The following is a 21,515-nucleotide window of genomic DNA, read 5'->3' on the forward strand; positions in this document are numbered from 1 at the left end:
GAAACTGTAGGGCAGCACCCAGCTTTGTCCCCTTACAATGGTCCCATGACATTTTGTGGCTGTCCCCGGCTTCGTCAGTGAGGATACAGGTAGTCACCTGCATCTTCAGGTCTTCCTTTTCGTGTGCTGCTAAAGTAGCCCTGCACCATATTATGGGCTCTAGCAGACACTGTCCCAGCAGCATGCCAACAGCGCACTAGGATAGGGGAAAACATGTCTGATGAGGTTGTAAATAATGTTGTCTTTAAATAATTTTGCTTACTTCTGTAACAGAGTTAAACCAATCACCTACTATGCCTCTACGAGATGTTTATTACAGTCCTATTTGATGAGTAATTTCCACTAGGTGACCAAGTTCCCACGCTAGCACCCATGTCTCCAAAAAGTGAAATACAAGCACTAATGAACCATTAATGTCCTGTGCATGTCACTTCAGCAGAAAAATCAAGCAATGAAAAATGTGTGACTGCAGAGCCCATAGACACATGTTCTATGTAATGCTTCACCCCCTTATAGACTACCTTCCCTATTCAAAAGATCCATCTAACAAAACAATGGAATACATCAGTGGGAGAATGAGAATGAGCCATGGGACTGTCACATTAGAATTCAATGGTGGCAGCTCTGAAATAGTAATTTAATCCATTTCAGCTGGAATGTATGCATTGCTAGTTGTACTCAAATGAAATTGGAAAACAGCTAGGATCCAACATACAGGACTTGACTTCTGCATGAGTCCTAAATAAATACATTCCTGGAAGAGAATCATTATTATTTTTTCACCATGAGAGAGACCTTATTGCTTATGCCATTCAGTTTATCCCAATCTATAAACATCCCGGTCTATGGCTTACTTCATATGATCTAAGGTTTTTTAATGTCAAGGGAACACAGTTACTGAGGCATTTGAAAATGCAAGAAGATATTTCCTGATGATAATGTCACACCAAATAATACCATCCACCCCACCCAATAATCTTTGGATTATTTTCTTTTGATTATTTACAAAAGGTTGTCTGGGAAAGGCCACTAAATGCACAATACATATCCTCTTGTGCTTCTCGGTGTTGCTAGTTTCTCTCTGTGCAAACCCTCTCTCCAGCTTCTGTTATGTAAGAGAACATTCCAGGCTCTTTCTCTCTTTACGAATTACTAATGAGAGGGTATTTTCCATTTCTCCTGCTGTGTTTGCCTTGCCATTCAAGATTAAATCAAACAAAAAAGGTCTCTTAAATAATTCCACAGAACACTCCTCCATTTGCATTGGCATCGCTTCTGTACCCCTCCGGAGGATTTAGAGGAACTGATCAAGAATTCAAGAGGTTGCTTTGGCATGGTTAACCTTAGTTTCATGTTTCTAATTGTGGAACATTTCAAAATACTGGTACTTGGCTTCCTAAATGCCCAGAGCAATATTTCCATATGGGGTGGGGAGAGGGGGTGACAGCACCAAGTCTTACTTCCATACTTTCTAGTAAACAGAATGTAGTACACATTAGTGATATATCCTTTCAATGGTCTTGTGCCATAGGGCTGCTGGGCCTCCCATGTATAGGGGAAGCCAATGATGTCACTGGGTGGGGTGTGAGTGGAAGCAACACTGGGTGACACCATCCGAGTCTTAATGGAATACCACACTGTCTCCCTTGAACATGCTTGCCTCATTGTAAACATGCTTTAGCTAACTGTAAAATTAACATCAAACTACAACCAACATCTTACATCAGGGTTGCATAGCAGAAATATCGGCCTGTAGAGTTACTCATGATTTTTGCTACGTAGCCCTTGTGAGATATGGCATCAAGTGCAACCCAGGACAGGGCTGGGGTGCAGCTAGCTCATAGGCAGCTGCATTAAATAACTACTGACCAAGAGGTCATGAGTTCGAAGCCAGCCCGGGTCAGAGTGAGCTTCTGGCCATTAGTCTAGCTTACTGTTGACCTTTGCAGCCTGAAAGACAGTTGCATCTATCAAGTGGGGAATTTAGGTATCATTTTATGCGAAGAGGCTAATTTAACTAATTTACAATGCCATAAAACCATCCAGCAGTGTGAAGAAGAATGAGGAAGTACTCCTTCAAAGGACTCAGTGTCACAAATGGACGGTGAAGCAGCAGCTCCCACTGTGGCTGGAATCGAGTCGGAATCGAGCATACCCTCACGAAGCAGGAAAGCTGGGATGTTAAATTGCCTCTTTGTCTGTCTATATATGTTGTTTGTCTAATTGGCATTGAATGTTTGCCATGTATATGTGCATTGTAATCTGCCCTAAGTCCCCTGCAGGGTGAAAAGGGCAGAATATAAATACTGTAAATAAATAAACACTCACTTGAACTCATGGTTGAATGTTCCACCAGATGAATAATCAAATACTCAACACTGTACATATAGATGCAACTTGGAAATGAATATGGTGCACATAGACAAACTTGTCCCATAACTTCTGTAAGGTAATTTGGCTTTCAACTTCAACTTGCGTACTGAATATCACATTAGGTTTTGTCCTATAGGACAAATGTGACCACAATAATTTCTATATGGAAACTTACTAATGTGTTAGCACTAACTCTTGCCCAATCCCAAATATCACATGTCGCTGTGCTCTATGGAAGTTCAATTATTATAACCTAAGAAAAGCAAAGTTCTCTGACTTACCCAGGGAGGATCTGCACTGTAGAATTAATGCAGTTGGACATCGCTTTAACTGGAATATCTCAATGCTATGGAATCCTGAGAGATGTAATTTCTACTCCTTGGTAGAAAAGGCTAACGATCTTATAAAACTACAACCCTCACGATTCCATGGCATGCCACTTGAAGTGGTATCAAACTGCATTAGTTGTATAGTGTAGATATATTCCCAAAGAGATTTCTATTTAGTTGCCAATAAGTTGGACAGGATATCCCATCTGGGTAAGTAGGAAAGATTGTGATCTTCATGAAGTAATACATAACAGCATGAGAGGCAATACTTTAAATTCATTTTAAGGCATTTTTTCCCTGAAAAAAAACAACAACGAGTAGAGTATCTTGCCAACGAGTAGGTTGTTTTTCTTATTATTTGACTCATTTTTCCCTAAAGGGGAGAAGAAGGTGTTTCCCATTCCATTAACAAGGAAGAAATAAAAAGATCTCTAACATGGATCTCTTCCTTTAAATGAAGAAGAAGAAGCAAGTCTTTTGTAAGAGCTTTTAACACATTCTGGTAATTTGTTAGGAAATTCACGTATTTTTGGAGAAAAAGTCTGCATGTGTTGAGGAGAACACCTTCCTTCCAGTAAGCCACTATTATATGGATTAAGGCAAATGAAAGAATCATTCTATCTTGTCACTCTAATGAGCCCTAATGGCCATTCGATCAACAAGGGATTATTTGCAATGGAAATGTAGCAGGGAGGGGTGTGGTTGGTGTGAAGAAAAAATAATGGGGAAGCTACACTTTTGTATTTTGAAAATTAAGCCCTGTGACTGCTATTTTTAATATCAACTTTAATGACAAATTGATCCATAATAATTGAGTGAAACAAGGGCTATCAGGATATTTTTTGCTGGTTTATGGTTGAAGAAGATGATTAAAAGATAGAGCAGCAAAGTGGTTCATTAAATAGTTGCTAGGGAGTGATATTTGATCACTGATAATGAAGGGTTTGGTTAAACCTGGAATTTGCACAGCTGGCTATGAAAAAAACTTTGTTTCTGCTTTGATCCAGGGAAGTAATGCTACCCCTCTATTCTGCCTTGGTTAGACCACACCTGGAATATTGTGTCCAATTCTGGGCACCACAATTAAAGAGAGATATTGACAAGCTGGAATGTGTCCAGAGGAGGGCGACTAAAATGATTGAGGGTCTGGAGAACAAGCCCTATGAGGAGCAACTTAAAGAGCTGGGCATGTTTAGCCTGAAGAAGAAAAGGTTGAGACGAGACATGATAGCCATGTATAAATATGTGAGGGGAAGTCACAGGGAGGAGAGAGCAAGCTTGTTTTCTGCTGCCCTGGAGACTAGGACATAGAACAATGGCTTCAAACTACAAGAAAGGAGATTCTATCTGAACATTAGGAAGAACTTCCTGACTCTGAGAGCTGTTCAGCAGTGGAACTCTCTGACCTGGAGTGTGGTAGAGGCTCCGTCCTTGGAAGCTTTTAAACAGAGGCTGGATGGCCATCTGTCGGTGGTGCTTTGAATGCAATTTTCCTGCTTCTTGGCAGGGGGATGGACTGGATTGCCCATGAGGTCTCTTCCAACTCTATGATTCTAAGGGAATGATGGTGCTTCAATCTCAATAATTAGGGAGACTAACAGATTGTAAACTTGAAGCACAGTTGCTAATATACTGTCATTTAATAGAATTCCCATTAACTGATTCTATGATTCACATTCCTGTTCAAACTTCTTTGTGGGGCTATAATTTTCATCTGTGGATTGATGGTATCTGCAAAACATCTGGGAGGTCATTGGCATTTCATGGCATGCATTTCAAGGGGAGACATGTAGTTAAGATGCAACATTCAAAAACTGATCAACTTTTAAAAGGCACAGTTTGAGTTGGGTTTGCACACTGAGAGTGAGTTTTGCCCTATAGAGACTTTAAGCATTTGTATTGCTCTTAATGGTTTGTGGAAGGAAATCTTTTTTGTTCACCAAGCTTTTCTCTCCTTACCAAATACCAGTTTTGTGCTCCTCTCACTGGAAAAAAACAACATTTTTTCCTCCAAAATGTGCACAAGTTTCAAATCGTATGCAGGTTTTACACACTTTTTTCTTTGAGTGTTGCTTGTGCACCTTTGACATTTGAACTTTATTTATACTGTGCATACTTTTCAAATGTGCACATTGTTTCTCCAGACATACCTATCACAGTCTGTCAACAAGACAAATCTAGAGTGCAAAGTGTGTCCGGCCTGCAGACGCTTTCAGAAGTGCTGACTTAGCAAAGTCCAGCAAGTTGTCCACCACCAGAGGTTTCTCACACAACCTTTTTGGACATTATTGTCAGAAATCAGACATGAGTTGTATATGTCCATGCCCTGATTGTCAGCATGGAATTTGGCATGGTCAGGAACTTCAGACACAGAGGATTAAACACATAAGGACAATGCTGAAGGCACTAATTGCAGCCCTGTGTCTGATCCAAGTTAATGTCCATTTTTCACAAGTGTGTGTCTCCATGGACTGATGTCTCTCCAGAAGCAGTGTCTTCTTTCTTGGGAGCACCTGTTGACACTTTGAAGCTGGTCCCCTCAGGCACTCCACTGGTATTTTTCTTTTTGTTGTCACGTCTGAATCGCTTCATAATTAAAATGCAGATAATGATATATAAGAGACAGGATGCAAATCTGATTGAACTGTTGAGTCCAAGGTAGACATTTCTAGGATAGAAAAGACCACATGAAAGTTACATCATAGAAGAATTTGAGGCATGGTCCCAAGGCTAGCCACAGACATTTTCTACTTGAAGCAGAACATCAATTGATTTCCTGTCTCAAAGCAAGGTGCATAGTACCTAAATTTCCCAAGTTACTCTAGCATAACAAGCTGAAATCTTGCAAGTGCCTCTCCCTAGCAGTAAAAATGTGAAATATATTGAAATTTTCATTTTCAATTTCTTAACTAACATTAAGACTTGAGAAAAAGGAGAGTTGAGAGTAGGCAGAACATATTCCTAATGTCTCTTTGGTGTTCCTTCCTGTCAGACAAACAAAGAGGAAACTTCAAAAATTAAAACTTTTCAAATTAAAGCAATAACTTTCCAATCAAAAACGACACTAATTATAAAAAGTAGTTGGAATTTTTTAGTGGTTGTTAGGTAGATTTTTGTTTGTTTAGCAGCTATGAAATGCTCTTAGCCTGGTATGCATTCAATAAAAACAATTACTCATAACATTTGCATAGAGAAGTGTTTCTCAACCTTCCTAATGCCGCAACCCCCTCATACCATAAAATCATTTTCTTTGCTACTTCATAACTAATTTTGCGACTGTTATGAATTGTAATGTAAATATCTGATATGCAGATATATTTTCATTCACTGAACCAAACATGGCACAAATATCCAATTCAAATACACCCAAATTTGAATACTGGTGGGGTTTGGGGGTGGGTATTGATTTTGACATTTGGGAGTTGTAGTTGCTGGAATTTATAGTTCACCTACAATCAAAGTGCATTCTGAAATCCACCAATGATGGAATTGAATGAAAATTGGCACACAGAATTCGCATGACCAATAAAAAATATTGGAAGGGTTTGGTGGGCATTGACCTTGAATTTTGGAGTTGTCGTTCACCTACATCAAGAGAGCACTGTGGGCTCAAGCAATTATAGATCTGTACCAAACTTGGCATGAAAACTCAATATGTCCAATTGAGAACACTGGTAGAGTTTAGGGAAAATAGATCTTGACATTTGGGAGTTATAGATGCTGGAATTTATAGTTAGCATATGTACAATCAAAGAGCATTCTGAACCCCACCAATGATAGAATTGGGCCAAACTTCCCACACAGAACCCCCATGACCAACAGAAAAGATTGTATTTTCTGATGGTTTCTGGTGACCCCTCTGACGCTCCTTCATGACCCCCCCTCTGGGGTCCCGACCCCCAGATTGAGAAATACTGCCATTGAGCCTAGGTATAGTTAGCTAACTATAGCAGGATTTCTCAATCTGATTTCATTCTTTAGCATGATTAAGTAGTCTGGGAAAATAAAATGTATTTAGCCATGAAAACCTGTGAAAATACAGCCACAGTTTGGAAAAGTTACTTTTCCTTCCTAGCCAGTCTCCTTCTCTGGAGGTTTTTAAGCAGAGGCTGGGTGGCAATCTTTAGGGAATCCTTTGATTGATTGATTGATTGATTGATTGATTGATTGATTGATATTCCTGCATGTGTATTTCTCCAAAAAGAAATTGGGATTGTGAAGATTGTCATGATATACTAAGCAAGTACAGGAAAGGGTACGTGAAGCCAGCATCAATCCAAAACTAAGTATATTACATACAATGCAATCGAGATCGCAATTACATTTATATCACATCTTACCTAAACGCTTTAGTATCATACATCCTGCAAGTCCCTGATCCTCCACACGTTTTCTTACTCCATTTCAAGCAGGTGAGATCAATCAATGCTCCATAATAAATTGGTGCAGGAAGACCCCCTAAAAAGAAGACCCAGAAATGAAGTGAGCTCCTACATTGTTCTCACAAATAAGCTTTTTGATCTGTGTTTCCACTAAAACACTTAAAATGTTGATGCTACTTCATCATCTATGTCCCTTCTTAGGCTATTGGTAGGCTTTTCCTCCAATGATATATCTGAGATCTACCCTGTGAGAGGAAGATGGAGGCTGTAGAACCGCAAACACACACAGTTCAGTGACTACAAATTAATATGACAATCTAATTTATTTTCCCTCTTTTACATGCAATCAGTATACATTTAAATCTCTTCTAAATAATATAGCAAATATATACTCGTTGCATAATATTTTATCTTTACATTTGCATCCATCTAATACCTTTGTTATGTTCACACATGAGACATATTGTTTCTACACATTTTAGAAGCAAATCAAATGGAATATGGGAAACATTTACCGAGAACCCTCCCACACAACGTTTCAATACCAACAGCGAAGGATTTTAATTCTGGTGAAACCGTTCTGAAAAACAGAAAGAAGAAGATGAACACTTGGTTTGATATATAAACAAGGTTTGTTTGGTTTTTAAAAGGGAACAAGAGAACAACAAGTGAAGTGTCATAAGCAGCTCTAAGCTACAACTTGCAAAATGTGCTGCCTAGCTGTAGAGCTGCAACCATCCTGAATTACAAACAGTCCAAAGCTCAGGTGAATTTGAATACATGGACTAAAATCCTGTTCCAACCTCCATCTCTAGGAATTAGAATTGGACAGCTCTGTGTACCCACCAAAGGGCTCCTATTACATTACTATGTAGAGGAATTGGCAAAGTGGCCAATGTGTATATCAATCCTCAATGGGTCACTGACTAGAGAGTGTTGATATTTCCTGTGTGTAGATAATGCTGTAATTGGGAACTTATTCTGTGCAAAATTCACTTAATAGTTATTTTGCACAGGAAATGCATTTTCAGCTCTGGAAGCAGTTGCTGGAATCCTGTTGAGGTTTCTCTACCCCGAGAGGGACTCAAGGCGGCTTACAATCGCACCTCCATTGTGCCTTAAAACAGACCACATCAGTTAAAACATGAGTTAAACATTTAAAAACAATAAGCATAATAAAAAATACATTTCAATGAATCACGTCACCCAGAGTCATAGTCAAAAGGCCAATCCATAGTCAAATTGCACATATTCCATACTAACATTTCTGCATTGCTCTATTTTTCAAACGGCTTCTCCCAGAGCCAGGATTTGACTCTCTTTCTAAACCCTAAGAGGGAGGGGGCTGTCCTGATATCGCTAGGGAGAGAGTTCCACAGGCGAGGGGCCACCACTGAGAAGGCCCTGTCTTTCATCCCCACCAACTACGCTTGCAAAGAAGGTGGGACTGAGAGCAGGGCCTCCCCAGACGATCTTAATCTCCGTGATGGTTCATAGGGGCAATACGTTCGGACAGGTAGACTGGGCCGGGACCATTTAGGGCTTTATAGGCTAAAGGCAGCACTTTGAATTGTGCAGATTGGCAGCCTGTGGAGCTGATGCAACAGAGAACGGTATGCTCCCTCTACACCCTGTACAAGGTCTTTAGCATTCTTTGCCAAAGAGTGCTGGTGCCTCACCTAACTAACAGTGCCATATTGGTATTGAGCCCTGGCAGTTAAATTGGTGTCAAACTACATTAATTCTACAATGTAGATGCAGCCTTTGCAAGTGGACTGTAAGAATTAAAACTGACAAGTTCCATATCCAGTAAGAGGCTGGTGTTATATTACAACATAAAGGAGCACAGGCATATTGGGACTAATTCTCAGTGTGATGCACACCGATCTTCTGAATTGTGAGGAGTGCCAGTGCAAATGTGAGGAGCCTGATCATGCATAAGAACACTTTTGATAGCATTCGATTAGACATTTTTTTATTGTTTACCCCACTCTCCACCCTTCCACCCTGGACATACAATTTATATATTAAACTGCAGAAATTTTATATATCAGTCTTAGTCTCAGTTTTTCCACTTCACATCTTAATACATTCTCTAAATAATTCCTAACTGGATCCCACATGTTCTTAATTATTATAACACCTTCTATTTGTCTATATTGTTCAATTTACAATTTGTTATTTCCACATTTAGCATATTTATTATATAGTTATACCAATTTTTCAGAGCCCACTTTGTTTTATCTTTCCAACCCCTCACTAAAACAATTTGAACACGCACTATTAATTTGTCAACCACTCTTTCCTTTTGCACATTACACACTCCTGGTATCCTGGCATGTAATACATTTCTATTGGCTATTATGATTCGAAGATTTAATATTCTATTAATTTCTCCTTCAGTCATTCTGTTAGACATCTTCATAATTCACTAACTGAGTTTCTTGGCACTTCTACTTGGAAACTAAATATACATAAAGCTATATATACCATAGACTGTGATAGAGGCTATACTTATATGTCAGCTGGAATTTGGAAGTGCTAAAAACACAGATGGCTCTCATTTTGAATCTAATTGTTTGAAAAGTGAAATTTAAATGTCATACAGATTTTAATTTTAATGGATTATTACCAGTCAAATTCCCTAGGACAGATAGATAATATACTTACCGATTGAAACTTCAGGCTCAAACATTCAATTTTTTAGCACCTTGAATCATGGCAACAATATTTGGTCCATTTGATATTGAATGAATTAATGTTTCTGTTATGGTCACAGACCAAGACTATAAAACTTTACAATATTAAAAAACAGAAGTTTTTTTTAAATGTCAACATTAAAACCAAAAGCTCACAACATTCAAAGCAACATTTGATATTAGACATTTCTTTTTCTATTCAGCAACCACTAAACTACACTGCATGGTAGAAGATTAACTCAGGGTGCATCTACACTGTAGGATGAATGCAGTTTCAAACCACTTTAACTCCTTGGGCTTAATGCTATGCAATCATACAATTTGTAGTATACAATGTATTTAGTCTTCTCTGCCAAAGAGTGCCTTACCAAACTATAAATCCCAGGATTCCATAGCATGAAGTCAATGTGATGTCAAACTGCATTAATTCTACAATGCAGGTGTAACTTGACTATGCTCATAGAGCTCATTTTCCTAGAGCATAGAAAGAAGACCTGGGGAGAAAATTAAACTGTGTTTACCTGAAGATGAGCATGTACAATGGTGTTCCTCCCAGGGCTAAAATAAACGATACTACGGACAGCATCAGTAGAAAGTAAGGCAGATTTTTAGTGCAAGAATCCCTTTGGCATTGGCCCAAAACTGCAGAGAAATTGCCAGGTCCTGATTCTCCAACACAACTACAGTTATGGAATACCTGGAAGAAAAAATATGTTCATTTACCAACATAAAAAACCTTCCATAATCTAATTCAGTTAGCAAGTGGCTTGGGATTCCTTATTGTCCACCATAAAGAAGCAATCAGTGAGGAGATTTAGAGCAGAAAGCTAGTACAGAAAATCAGGTAGGAAACAAATAGTTCCATAGGAAGCATATTTCTAGTGAATCCATTTCTAGGAAGGCGCGTCAAGCCAACCCCGACCGAGACCGCCTCCCACCCGGAAACAAATGCCCTCACTGTGGAAGAAGATGCAGAACAAGAATAGGGCTCCACAGCCACATACGGACCCACAAGAATACTGGAAGACAATCCTCCTTGGAAAACGAGGGATCGCCTAAGTTAAGTCATGGACAGGTCTGACACCTAATCTTTCCTAGCTCTACTTGGAGATCCCTGGTATGATCTGACGGTCTCCAATTTAACTAATAACCAAGCCCACCCCTTTTTAATTTCTCAGATCAGAAGAGATTGGGTGTGTTCAAGATAATACGGCGGGCTATGAAGATCAGGGGGTCATTCCTTGGGTGCTTCCAAATACTGTTATAGAACTATGATTTTACTTTAACTTCAGTGGCAACCTTATATGGGATCTTAGTATTTGGAGTTTAGGGAATTTCTTAGTCTAAGATATCCACTGAGTTCTTCTGGAAGATCTAGAGCAATGGTTCTCAACCTGTGGGTCCCCAGATGTTTTGGCCTACAACTCCCAGAAATCCCAGACAGTTTACCAGCTGTTCAGATTTCTGAGAGTTTAAGGCCAAAACATCTGGGGACCTACAGGTTGAGAACCACTGATCTAGGTAATCACAAAGAGGACATCTAGATGTGTGCTAGGAGATCTTGAAGTATTCTTTTAGGTAGCAAAAGTTTTTATTCATGGCTGCTCAACGTTTGTGTGGTTCCATGCCCCCAATTCACCCAAAAGTGAAGAGCCTATTGTATATTAGTCTGGGGAGGGTGTGTGAACTGCAATAATTGCTCCCCTTTCTCTGTTTACAGTTAACTAAACAATGTCTAATGTAAGGGATGAATTTATTCAAATGCTGGCCCATATCTCCATTTACCATATCTTTTCCACTTCCCACTGAACCTCTGCAGCCAGCTAAACATGGAGTCATGTAAGTAATCCCATTGCTTCCACAGACTGGATCCCAGTGATGGTCTTCACAGCTGCAGTCAGCATTGCAGGCAGACAGTGGTTGTAACTGAGAGAAGGATGGTTCTTTTACACTAAAAAGAAAGACAGAATAAAAGCCAAACCTTCAGAAAGCAAAGGAAACAATCTCAATTTGAACATCATAGTTTTGCTAAAACTGCAAATAGCTAATTCAATTTCTGACTGACACTATCAGGGATGTAGCTATGAGAGTGGGGTCAAAACAAAGACATCCCTCCTTAAAAAAGAAATATTTTGCCCACAGAATAGAAAGAAGGGGAGAAAAGGGCAGGGGGAAGGAAGAAAATTTAACGACAACTGAAACCAACTTTAACTAGAAGACTTATTCTGGTGTTATTTATCTGTTTATTATTTCCAACATTTCTACCCTGTCCGAGGGGGGACTCAGAGCAGTTTACACAGGCAACAATTCGATGCCACAATGTACAAAACAATTATAACAGATACAACAACAATTTAAAACAATAAAAAAACAGTAAGTTAAAAACAATAAAAAATTACTAGTATTTTAATTATTTTCCCATTACTTTTATAGTTTATACACTAGCCTATGTCACAAGACTCTCAGAATCCCTTACCCGCAGTGGCTAGGTGATTCTTGATATTGTATACCAGTTTTAGTTATGTAGCTGCTCTCATGTCAGTAGACAGTGAGTCCACTTCATGTTTAGGGTAGTTTTAAAGGAGCTATCTCAAGTCCTGAACCTATTAGAAAATCCAAGCCATTTGATACCACTTTAGCAGCCATGGCAACATCCTATGGAACAGTATATTGGGAATATGGAATCCCGCCCCATCCTATTCATAAAAAAACAGACAACAAACCCGGAATAGTTGACAGTGAGTCCAGCCACCTGAAGCACCTGGCAATTAGTTGCAAAGTACAAAAGGTTTACTAGGTACGCCAAAAGAAAAGAGATGCATGCAAACTTTGCCATCGCTGGTGTATTTAGCTTGAGCTTCTTGATGAGAAAGCCCCCCAGGAACATTCCTACAACGGTAATGGGCAAAAGTATCACACCTGCAAAGGAAATGGGGCATCAAATTATTCCCTTGCATGGTGAGACTCAAAAATCAAAATCCCATCCTCTATCCTCTTGGTTAGTCCCTACTAGAACACATGCACTGAATCAATTATAGAGTAGTGAGAAAACAAATAATTAAATCTCATTGATTCAATGTATCTACTTGAGTTGGAAGCAATAGTTGGATTGCCCCCAAAACAATATAAAGATAACGCTTTGATAAATCTGTCCGACACACATTTCGGTGCCTCAAATGTTAGACCTGTTTCTGGGTATATTTGACCTGCCAATTCCAAAAATGACACCAATCTTCCCATATCAGCTTTAATTTTTGAGATACAAAGTATATGCCATACATCATCTGTTCTACAATAGAAAATCATGATAACCATATCTAAGTATTAGAGCACACGAAGTCTATCCAATGCAATTTTCTGAATCAATGGCCCAAATAACCCAAGGAACTGGCCTATAAACCAAGACACAATATTTCTTGTTGTTAGATGGTGTTTCATTCTAGTATGAGCTTTTTTTTTTTTTTTTGTCGTGTCAGGAGAGACTTGAGAAACTGCAAGTCACTTCTAGTGTGAGAGAATTGTCCGTCTGCAAGGACGTTGCCCAGGGGACGTCCGGATGATTTGATGTTTTTATCATCCTTGTGGGAGGCTTCTCTCATGTCCCCGCATGAGGAGCTGGAGCTGATAGAGGGAGCTCATCCGCCTCTCCCCGGATTCGAACTTGTGACCTGTCAGTCTTCCATCCTGCCGGCACAGGGCTTTAACCCACTGCGCCACTGGGGGCTACAGTACAAGCTTTGATGGATGTAAACACATTTTTTCAGAACATATTTCTGTTCCCAAAGTGTTGATAGCCCTTAATTTTCTAAATGATGCAATCAAGTTGGTATTATACAGCAGGGGTGAATGCGGTGTAGAAGAATGTTGTGAGATGAGGAAACTGGAATCTCATTGACAGTTTTAACACCGATTTCTAATAAACAAATACAAATATGTCTTACATTGTTTGTAATGGTAGAACTCTCTCCCTTCCCCCTTTTCCGATTTGGGTTTAAAAACAAAGAGTCTCTTTTCAAGCACATTTTCTCTTACCATACCCAGAGCTGACTTTATGGGCCACCCTTTGAGTTAATTTTAAATTTGTGTGTACCTTGCAATACACAAAAGTTGCTCCTGTTTGAATAAATCCCAGCTTAGCCTGAGCAAAATCAGCTGACGTGTATTGAGGGGGGAAATGAGTTTAGAATTACTCAGGAGCTTTGTTTTGCATGACAACCTCTGAGGCCAATTCCTCCTTCGAAAATGTCCACTCAGCTCCCATGCAAATAATATCCAGGCAGTGGTCTTTTTATACTAAGCTCTCATCTTAATAATCACTATTAGTGCTTAAATCATTACAGCTTGTTTGCCTTGTCTGATATTTTCAGTTTGCTCTCCTACTAAATATGGAAGTTTCATTCAGCCTAAACCAGCAAGAGATCTTTGCTCAGCAAACTCTGTCTAATTTTGTTTTAAAGCTGTCTGAGCTAACAGCCAGTCTAGCCATATAATACCTTCACATTATCACATAAAAATTTGCCAGGGAGGAGGTAGGTAAAAAAATAAAAGTATAAATCAATGACACCTAACTTTATTCGTTAGATGATTAACAAGTGTGTGCCTCACTGATGAACCATTTACTGGTTTCTCATCGTTTGGGATTCTCACCATGACGTCCAACTTAGTTCACCCAACAAATAAGTGACCCTTCAATAGTGGCCTAGCACTACAAGTACAAGCCAACACAACAAAATTAAAGCAGAAAATTAATTTACATACCAATTAAAAAGATGGCCCTTGAAATAGAAATGTTAAACTGCTGTTCCATGAACTTCGGCTCATATGTTATCATGCCAACCAGTGAATTGAATTGTAAGATAGTGAGGAGCAAATAGACCAAGTAGATGGAATTTCCAAATAGCTTCTTCAAAGCAGGAAAAAATTCTGTAATTGAAAACATATCTTTCATTCCATTAAATTAAAGCATAAGCGAGTACATTAGTAGAAAAGAGTGGTTTTTTAAAAAAATCCAGTCTTTGAAACAAAATTAAGCATTGATCTTGCTTGTAATTTGAACTTTTTTTCACATTTGCAATTCTGAAATCCTAATTAAGAATGAGAAAGAGAGTGATTGAGCAATGGATGGAATTGCATGGATAATTGTTCCACTCAGCAAGTTGCTAGTTAACATGTTGACCTAAAACTCAGACAGAAACAGACAAGACTTCATCAAGTGACGGTCCCACTATAGGCAATAATATGATTGATCACCAGACAGGGGTACTTTAGCCATAGACTTCCTGCCCTGCAAGCAGTCAGACTAGATTACTTTTGGAATCCCTCCTGATTCTACAGTTCTACAATTCCAATAAATCTATCATTCCATAAAATTAACTAGCACCTTGAAGGAAAGCTCAATACACCACCCCAATAACCTGAAGGTTGTCAGAAATATTAAAAATCAACTTGGTATTTTTGATTACAAAAATGTGATTCAAGCACTGAAAGAGTCAGTAGGCTGAAGCCTGCTAGAGTCAGTGAGCCAAAGCTAGTGTCATCTTGAGGAGTGTGAGCTAAACCTCTGTGTGAGAGAAGCCTCATGTGAGAAAGCTCCAGTGTGAAGGCTGCTGCATGTAAAGCTACCATATATTTGTTTATATTTGTTTATTTGTGTTATGGAAACCTAGTTCTTGTAAATAGTACAACCATATTATTTTGCCATAAATAAAATCTCATATGGTCAGTGTGTTTTTGTTCTTTTTATCACTTTTGGCTACTGGTGTTGGGTTATGCTGCTGCTAATAAATTACTTTGCTGTACATTTATGAGGAGGGCCTTTGTTAATAAGCCCACACATTCAACAAAGGTGTTCTGATCTGAGTGACATATCCTCCAACATTTCAAAGAGGAAAACTGTAACATATGGGAATACCAGTGAGTGGTCAAGATGACATACATTACTAATGAAGAAAAAAGGCAAGCTAGGGAGGCTGCAGTAGTTTGCCTTTGCTTAAGAACCTTAGGACAAAATTCTGCTTTTCTCATGGCAACTGCAAAAAAATCTGAGGATAAAAAGGGAAAGTGAGAGGAAATAAAAACTTAGTGTAAAAGTAGGAAAGCAGAAGATAAATTGGGACTGTACCTGCCAAATAAGGAGATTTGGAGGGTATGGTACATTGGTCTGGTAGATCTCAATCCCCAATATATTGGGACCTCTTGTATTATAAAATGCAGTATTGACCTGTAGAAGTGAACAGCAATAAGATAGATTCTGTAGTTACCTTTTGCTGCCTCTGAGAGCTTCAACTGTGGCCGTGATGGTGTTGGATTTGGTAGTTCTGTTTTGCCATTTCCTTCTTTGGTGATTGTGAACACTTCACTTGATTTCTTAATGACCTGTACTTCTCCTTCTTTGGGCAAAGAGTAAGGTAGGAACCAGAAAGGTAAGGAGGCCATGAAGTTCAGTCCTCCACCGAGCAGTAATCCAATCCACCAAGCACCAACCCAACGGGTATCCTTAGAATTGATTGTCAGAGTATCTGAAGAAAAGAACCAAAGTTGCATATTCAGACTCTTTAAAAACAGTTTCCAAGTGCTTTGTTTTTGTATTGTCGAAGGCTTTCATGGCTGGAATCACTAGGTTCTTGTGGGTTTTTTCGGGCTATAGGGCCATGTTCTAGAGGCATTTCTCCTGACGTTTTGCCTGCATCTATGGCAAGCATCCTCAGAGGTAGTGAGCATCCTCACTACCTCTGAGGATGCTTGCCATAGATGCAGGCAAAACGTCAGGAGAAATGCCTCTAGAACATGGCCCTATAGCCCGAAAAAACCCACAAGAACCTACTGCTTTGTTTTTATTTCTTCCCAATCTGGTTTTTCATCACACCATAATTTTTCCACTGAAAAAATATTAAGTAGTGAAAAATACTGTAATTCTACCTCCCACAGAAATTACTGGAGCTTATCAGAGGGATTTGCGCTTCAAATCACCATTTTTTGCCAAAAGAGGGGTAGTTCAGGTGAATGGATGGGTGACGGGAATCAGAAATAGCCTTGTTTCAATGATTCCTCTGATCCCACTTTATCAAAAATTGATATAAAATTCTGTTTTTCAGACTCATTGTACAAATCATCGCAAACTTGTATGCTAGTGCCACAATAGCAACTTACAGCTGCTGTCATTGCACGATTGCAGCATCTTAGCTGTACAAAACCATACTTCTAGGTGGGTGGTTTAACTCTGCCCTCGCACTGAGCTGCTTTCCCTTCTTGACATTCTTTCTTTGTTTGTTTATCTATTTATTTACACTCAATTAATTAAAAAAATAAACTTTTGTTTACAGTGAGAGAGCATATAAGATGCTGCCACAGAAGTTCCTAGATCACATAATGTAAGTCCTGGGACCATGGTGTGATCATGGGCTACTGGCGGGCCTTGCCTGTCAATAGCCCCTGATAGCTTCAATGTGGGAATGCATATCACATGACACCATTCAATAGGGACTATCACTAAAGGTGATGTTCCTGTTACTGTGCTGCTTCACCACCTCCATGTGATAAAGTCCTATGATAAGGATGAGGTTGGAAAGAGGTTTAGGAAAGGTTAAGGAAAGTCTCAATGATGTGGTATAAACAACTGGATATACTTGTTCCTTACCTAGATCTATCATTCCAATGTCTACCCACAGGTTGGCACATAAAGCTCCAAGCAGGAAGCCGAGGGTTGGTCCAAACATCCCAACTGATCTTACGGTTCCTATGAAAGATGCACCAGTATCAGCATAGCAACTTATTCTTAGCATTATAGAAAAATTGGGGTAGCCTAATCTTCAGTGGAGTGGAAAGATATTCAATGATATGGGTGATCTAGAGTAATCTAGTCATTTTTAAAGGAATAGTCAAGTTTGCCTGCTTCGGTATAAAAAAGAAAGATTAATAGATTTATTTTCAGAATAGCTTTCATGGATTATAATCCATGCCATCTGGTATCTATTGTGGGAAACAATGTACATTTGGAGCAACCCTGAAATGGTTGTGCATCTCAGCTCTACAGATACATGGAATCATTTAGAGAAGTACATTTTTGGAGTACAAATTTCAACAGCCTGATCCAGCATAGTCAATGGTGAAGAGTGCTGGGAGCTAAAGTTCAACATGGGTGGAAGGTCCAAAGATTCCTGTCTATAAAGGACTGAAATTAAGTCTTTGGGAAATCGTGGGGTAAGAGATATATTTTTGATAGAAAGATGCAATCCAAGGAATCTGAAAAGTCCAAGTATTCCAATGTTTTGTATATATAGGACTGCAGTCAAATCTTTGAGAAATGTTGTGGAACTTGTGGTAATAACTGCTGTTATTGTTTTATTAGGCTTAGAAGAGATACAGCACTATTCTATATGGTGTTCTTCAAAATAGGAAGTCAGCTAATAATAAAAAGGAGTGTTCCACTAAAGTTTGCCTCCTTCCCACTCACAGAGAAATTCCCTTAAGAAAGATATGTGCAGATAGTTTTCTATCTGATTCTGCTTTAATGATATGGTGATGTCTTATGGATTTGTGGGATGCCACCATAGTTGTTAAACTGGAACAGAGTTTTGGTATTGTGCGGTGAAAGTGCCCAGGTTTGACATCTTTCTAGCAACTTCCTATGATACCTCTTGGCATCTGTCAGGTGCTTCAGCTAGCACTGACTCAGCTATTCTGGGTTTGTCATATTGTCAATTTTGTGGACCGGGTGGGTAGAGATTCTGTATTTTTAAAAGTTTTAAATGCCTTCTGAAGTTTACAACTTGAATAATATATTTGGGGGAATTAGAACACTGGTAGCTGGAGGCTTCTGTGTCAATGGTATGCTGACTTCAAGCCCGTCTACATAGCACCTAAAACATGGGATTTCCTGAGTTAAAAGGGGGGGGGGGGTGACTACATGACAGTGATAAATCTGCTCTAATTTGCTGCAATGGAGAAAAACACAGGGTAAAAGGGTCCCCACATCTCACCCTTGCAACAATTAGGTGTATCGGAGGGCTCTTCCAGACAGGCCCTAAATCTCAGGATATGATTCCAGGTTTTCTGTTTATGTGCCAATGATCCAGTCTAAAGCAGATTATGTGTCAATGATCCAGTCTAAAGCAGAAAACCTGGGATCAGATCTGTCTGGAAGGGCCCTGAGGTGATAAAATGTGAGAAGCTCATTATCCATTATGGGAATTTTGTGTATATTGCTGTTTCTTGGAAGGCTGATAAGAAATTATCTCATTTTTTCAAATAATAATAAGTTTATAAATAATAATCATCATTTTCTTTTCTTTTTTTAAAGAAAAAACCCTAATTCTTAGATGGAAAAAAAATTAAAAATTCTTAATGCATTACAAGTCTGGAAATATTAGTGAAAAAGGTGATTGTAATAAAAACACAAGAAGACTCAATGGAGTTCATAATGTGAAAGATATGAAGATACTGATAAGCTAATAGTAAAACTTTAACTATACATACACCAACTATACATACACCAATAAGACAAAATTTAAAAGAACCCAAAAGAGAAGTACTAGGTCTGAGTCGCTTCATTTATTTTACCTATATAAAAAGCAGAGTTTTCTTCTGTGGAGAAATCATCGATGTAAGACATTCCCAGTGGCATAATAGGCGCTTCCCCAATTCCACGCAGAAGATTTCCAGCAAGCACAAAGACCCAGAGAGAGGAACTTGCTGCCTTTTCACATTCTGCAGAAAAAAAGAGATTGGTGAGCACAGCTTGTTACACATCTCACCTTAGCTGTACTTGTTTGTTTGTTTTTCTCTGGCCATTGTGAGTCATTTGTAAGTTGGATGTTTGTAACTAAGGGACTGCCTGTAAATTCTCTATCATCTCCACTTCTCTCCCCTCCTCCAGCTTCCCTGCTTTCCTAAATGTTGATTCAATACAAAGTGGTTTAATATGAAGGTCCTCTTAAGGTGGTTTCCCATCTAGTGGGGGAGCCCCTGGTTGCGCAGTGGGTTAATCCTTTGTGCCAGAAGGACTGAAGACCAATAGGTCACTGGTTCGAATCTGGGGAGAGCGTGGATGAGCCCCCTCATCCTCAGCTCCGGCTCCCCTCGCGAGGACATCAAAATATCAGGGTGTGCCCTGGGCAACATCCTTGCAGACAGCCAATTCTCTCACACGAAAAGCAACTTACAGTTTCTCAAGTTGCTCCTGACATGAAAAAAAATCTAGTGGGGGTGGGTGGGTGGAGCGAGAGCAATAGGTATATCTCAGTTAACAAACTTTCTGGCAATGCAGCTGCTTTTTGGGGGGGGGGGGGGGGCTGGTGGTGCAGCAGGTTAAACTGCTGAGCTGCTGAACTTGCTGACCAAAAGACTGGTGGTTTGAATCCGTGAAATGGGGTGAGCTCCTGCTGTTAGGCACAGCTTCTGCCAACCTAGCAGTTCAAAAACATGCAAATGTGAATAGATCAGTAGGTACTGCTTCTGCAGGAAGGTAATAGTGCTCCATGAAGTCATGCTGGCCACATGATCTTGGAGCTGTCTAGGAAAAAACGCTGGCTATTCAGCTTAGAAATGAAGGTGAACACCTCCCCTCAGAGTCGGACATGGCTAGACTTTATGCCAGGGGAAGCTTTACCTTTACTGTCTGCTTTTTACAAAATCTTTCTGTACCTACCCAACCCCTTCTCTCCTCCTTGTCATCTGCCTAGGTGATGGTCAAGGAAGGAAGAGAACCAGACTTCTGATTTGAGGTTGTAACAATATGTCAGATGCCCAGGATGTAATAAAGCTGGAGTTGGAAAATAACTAGATTATGTGATAACTAATTGCATGCAGTTGGGTATCTTCCTGCAACATGTCAGATAAAGAGCAGCCATAGAGAGAACTCCTTACTTAGCATGCATTAACATGAAAACACAGAGAAAAGGCAATGATAGATAGACTTGCCTCCACAACTAGTCTCCAAATATTTAAAACATATAGATCTATGAGCCTGGCCACCAAAATAGAAATCAATAGAAAAACTGATGCTGATGAAAGGGAAATAATGCACAGACATTGTAGAATGAATGCAGCTTGACATCACTTTAACTACCATGGCTCAATGCTATGGAATAATAGAAATTGCAGTTTTTCAAGGTTTTCAGCTTTCTCTACCAGAGTATGCTTGGTGGCAGGGGCGGCTCAACCCATTACGCAAAGTAAGCATCTGCAGTATAGTTGATTTTGCCCAGGGGTGCTCTTGAGGCGCTCTTGGGGGGAAATAGACCTTGATATGCGAGTCGTAGTTACTGGGATGTATAGTTCACCTACAATCAAAGAGCATTCTGAACTCCACCAATGATGGAATTGAACCAAATATGGCACACAGAACTCCCACGACGAACAGAAAATATGTATCAGTGATTGGTTGGGGGGGGGGGGCACCAAAATACTGTTTGCTTACCGCTGAAAATTACCTAGGGCTGCCTCTGTTTGGTGGTGCCAAACTACAACTCCCATAGTTCCCTAACATTAATTCAGATGCACCCAAAATCTCAAATGATTTAATTCTCTCATTTCATATGTGCATATTTCAGTTATGTTAGTTATGAAAAATGCTTTTATTAAAACATTTTAAAGTCCTCTTCTTTTTTGTGATGTAGGAAACTATCCAGGCCCGTAGCCAGGATTTCGTTTCGGGGGGGGGGGGGCTAAAAAATTTTCAGGGGGGGTTTCGGGGGGGGGCTGAGTCTGAGTGAAAGAGGGTCTAGCCTAGCAAA

General features: G+C 39.5%; 1 protein-coding gene across 1 annotated transcript in view; it reads right to left on the reverse strand.

Annotated features, from left to right (window-relative positions):
* Positions 1-3,029: 3,029 nt before the first annotated feature.
* The window catches only part of LOC132775734 (solute carrier organic anion transporter family member 1C1-like), a 43,256-nt gene continuing 24,770 nt past the window's right edge, over positions 3,030-21,515 (reverse strand). The window contains exons 6-15 of the mRNA XM_067469302.1: positions 19,342-19,488; positions 17,420-17,518; positions 16,044-16,301; positions 14,542-14,706; positions 12,507-12,702; positions 11,569-11,734; positions 10,305-10,480; positions 7,600-7,664; positions 7,043-7,160; positions 3,030-5,370 (exon numbers count right to left, since the gene is read on the reverse strand). Coding sequence (XP_067325403.1) covers positions 5,151-5,370; positions 7,043-7,160; positions 7,600-7,664; positions 10,305-10,480; positions 11,569-11,734; positions 12,507-12,702; positions 14,542-14,706; positions 16,044-16,301; positions 17,420-17,518; positions 19,342-19,488 — 1,610 coding nt within the window. The 3' untranslated portion in view covers positions 3,030-5,150. The remainder of the gene's footprint in view (positions 5,371-7,042; positions 7,161-7,599; positions 7,665-10,304; positions 10,481-11,568; positions 11,735-12,506; positions 12,703-14,541; positions 14,707-16,043; positions 16,302-17,419; positions 17,519-19,341; positions 19,489-21,515) is intronic.

This window comes from Anolis sagrei, chromosome 5 (assembly GCF_037176765.1).
Source record: "Anolis sagrei isolate rAnoSag1 chromosome 5, rAnoSag1.mat, whole genome shotgun sequence".
Classification (NCBI taxonomy): Eukaryota; Metazoa; Chordata; class Lepidosauria; order Squamata; family Dactyloidae; genus Anolis; species Anolis sagrei.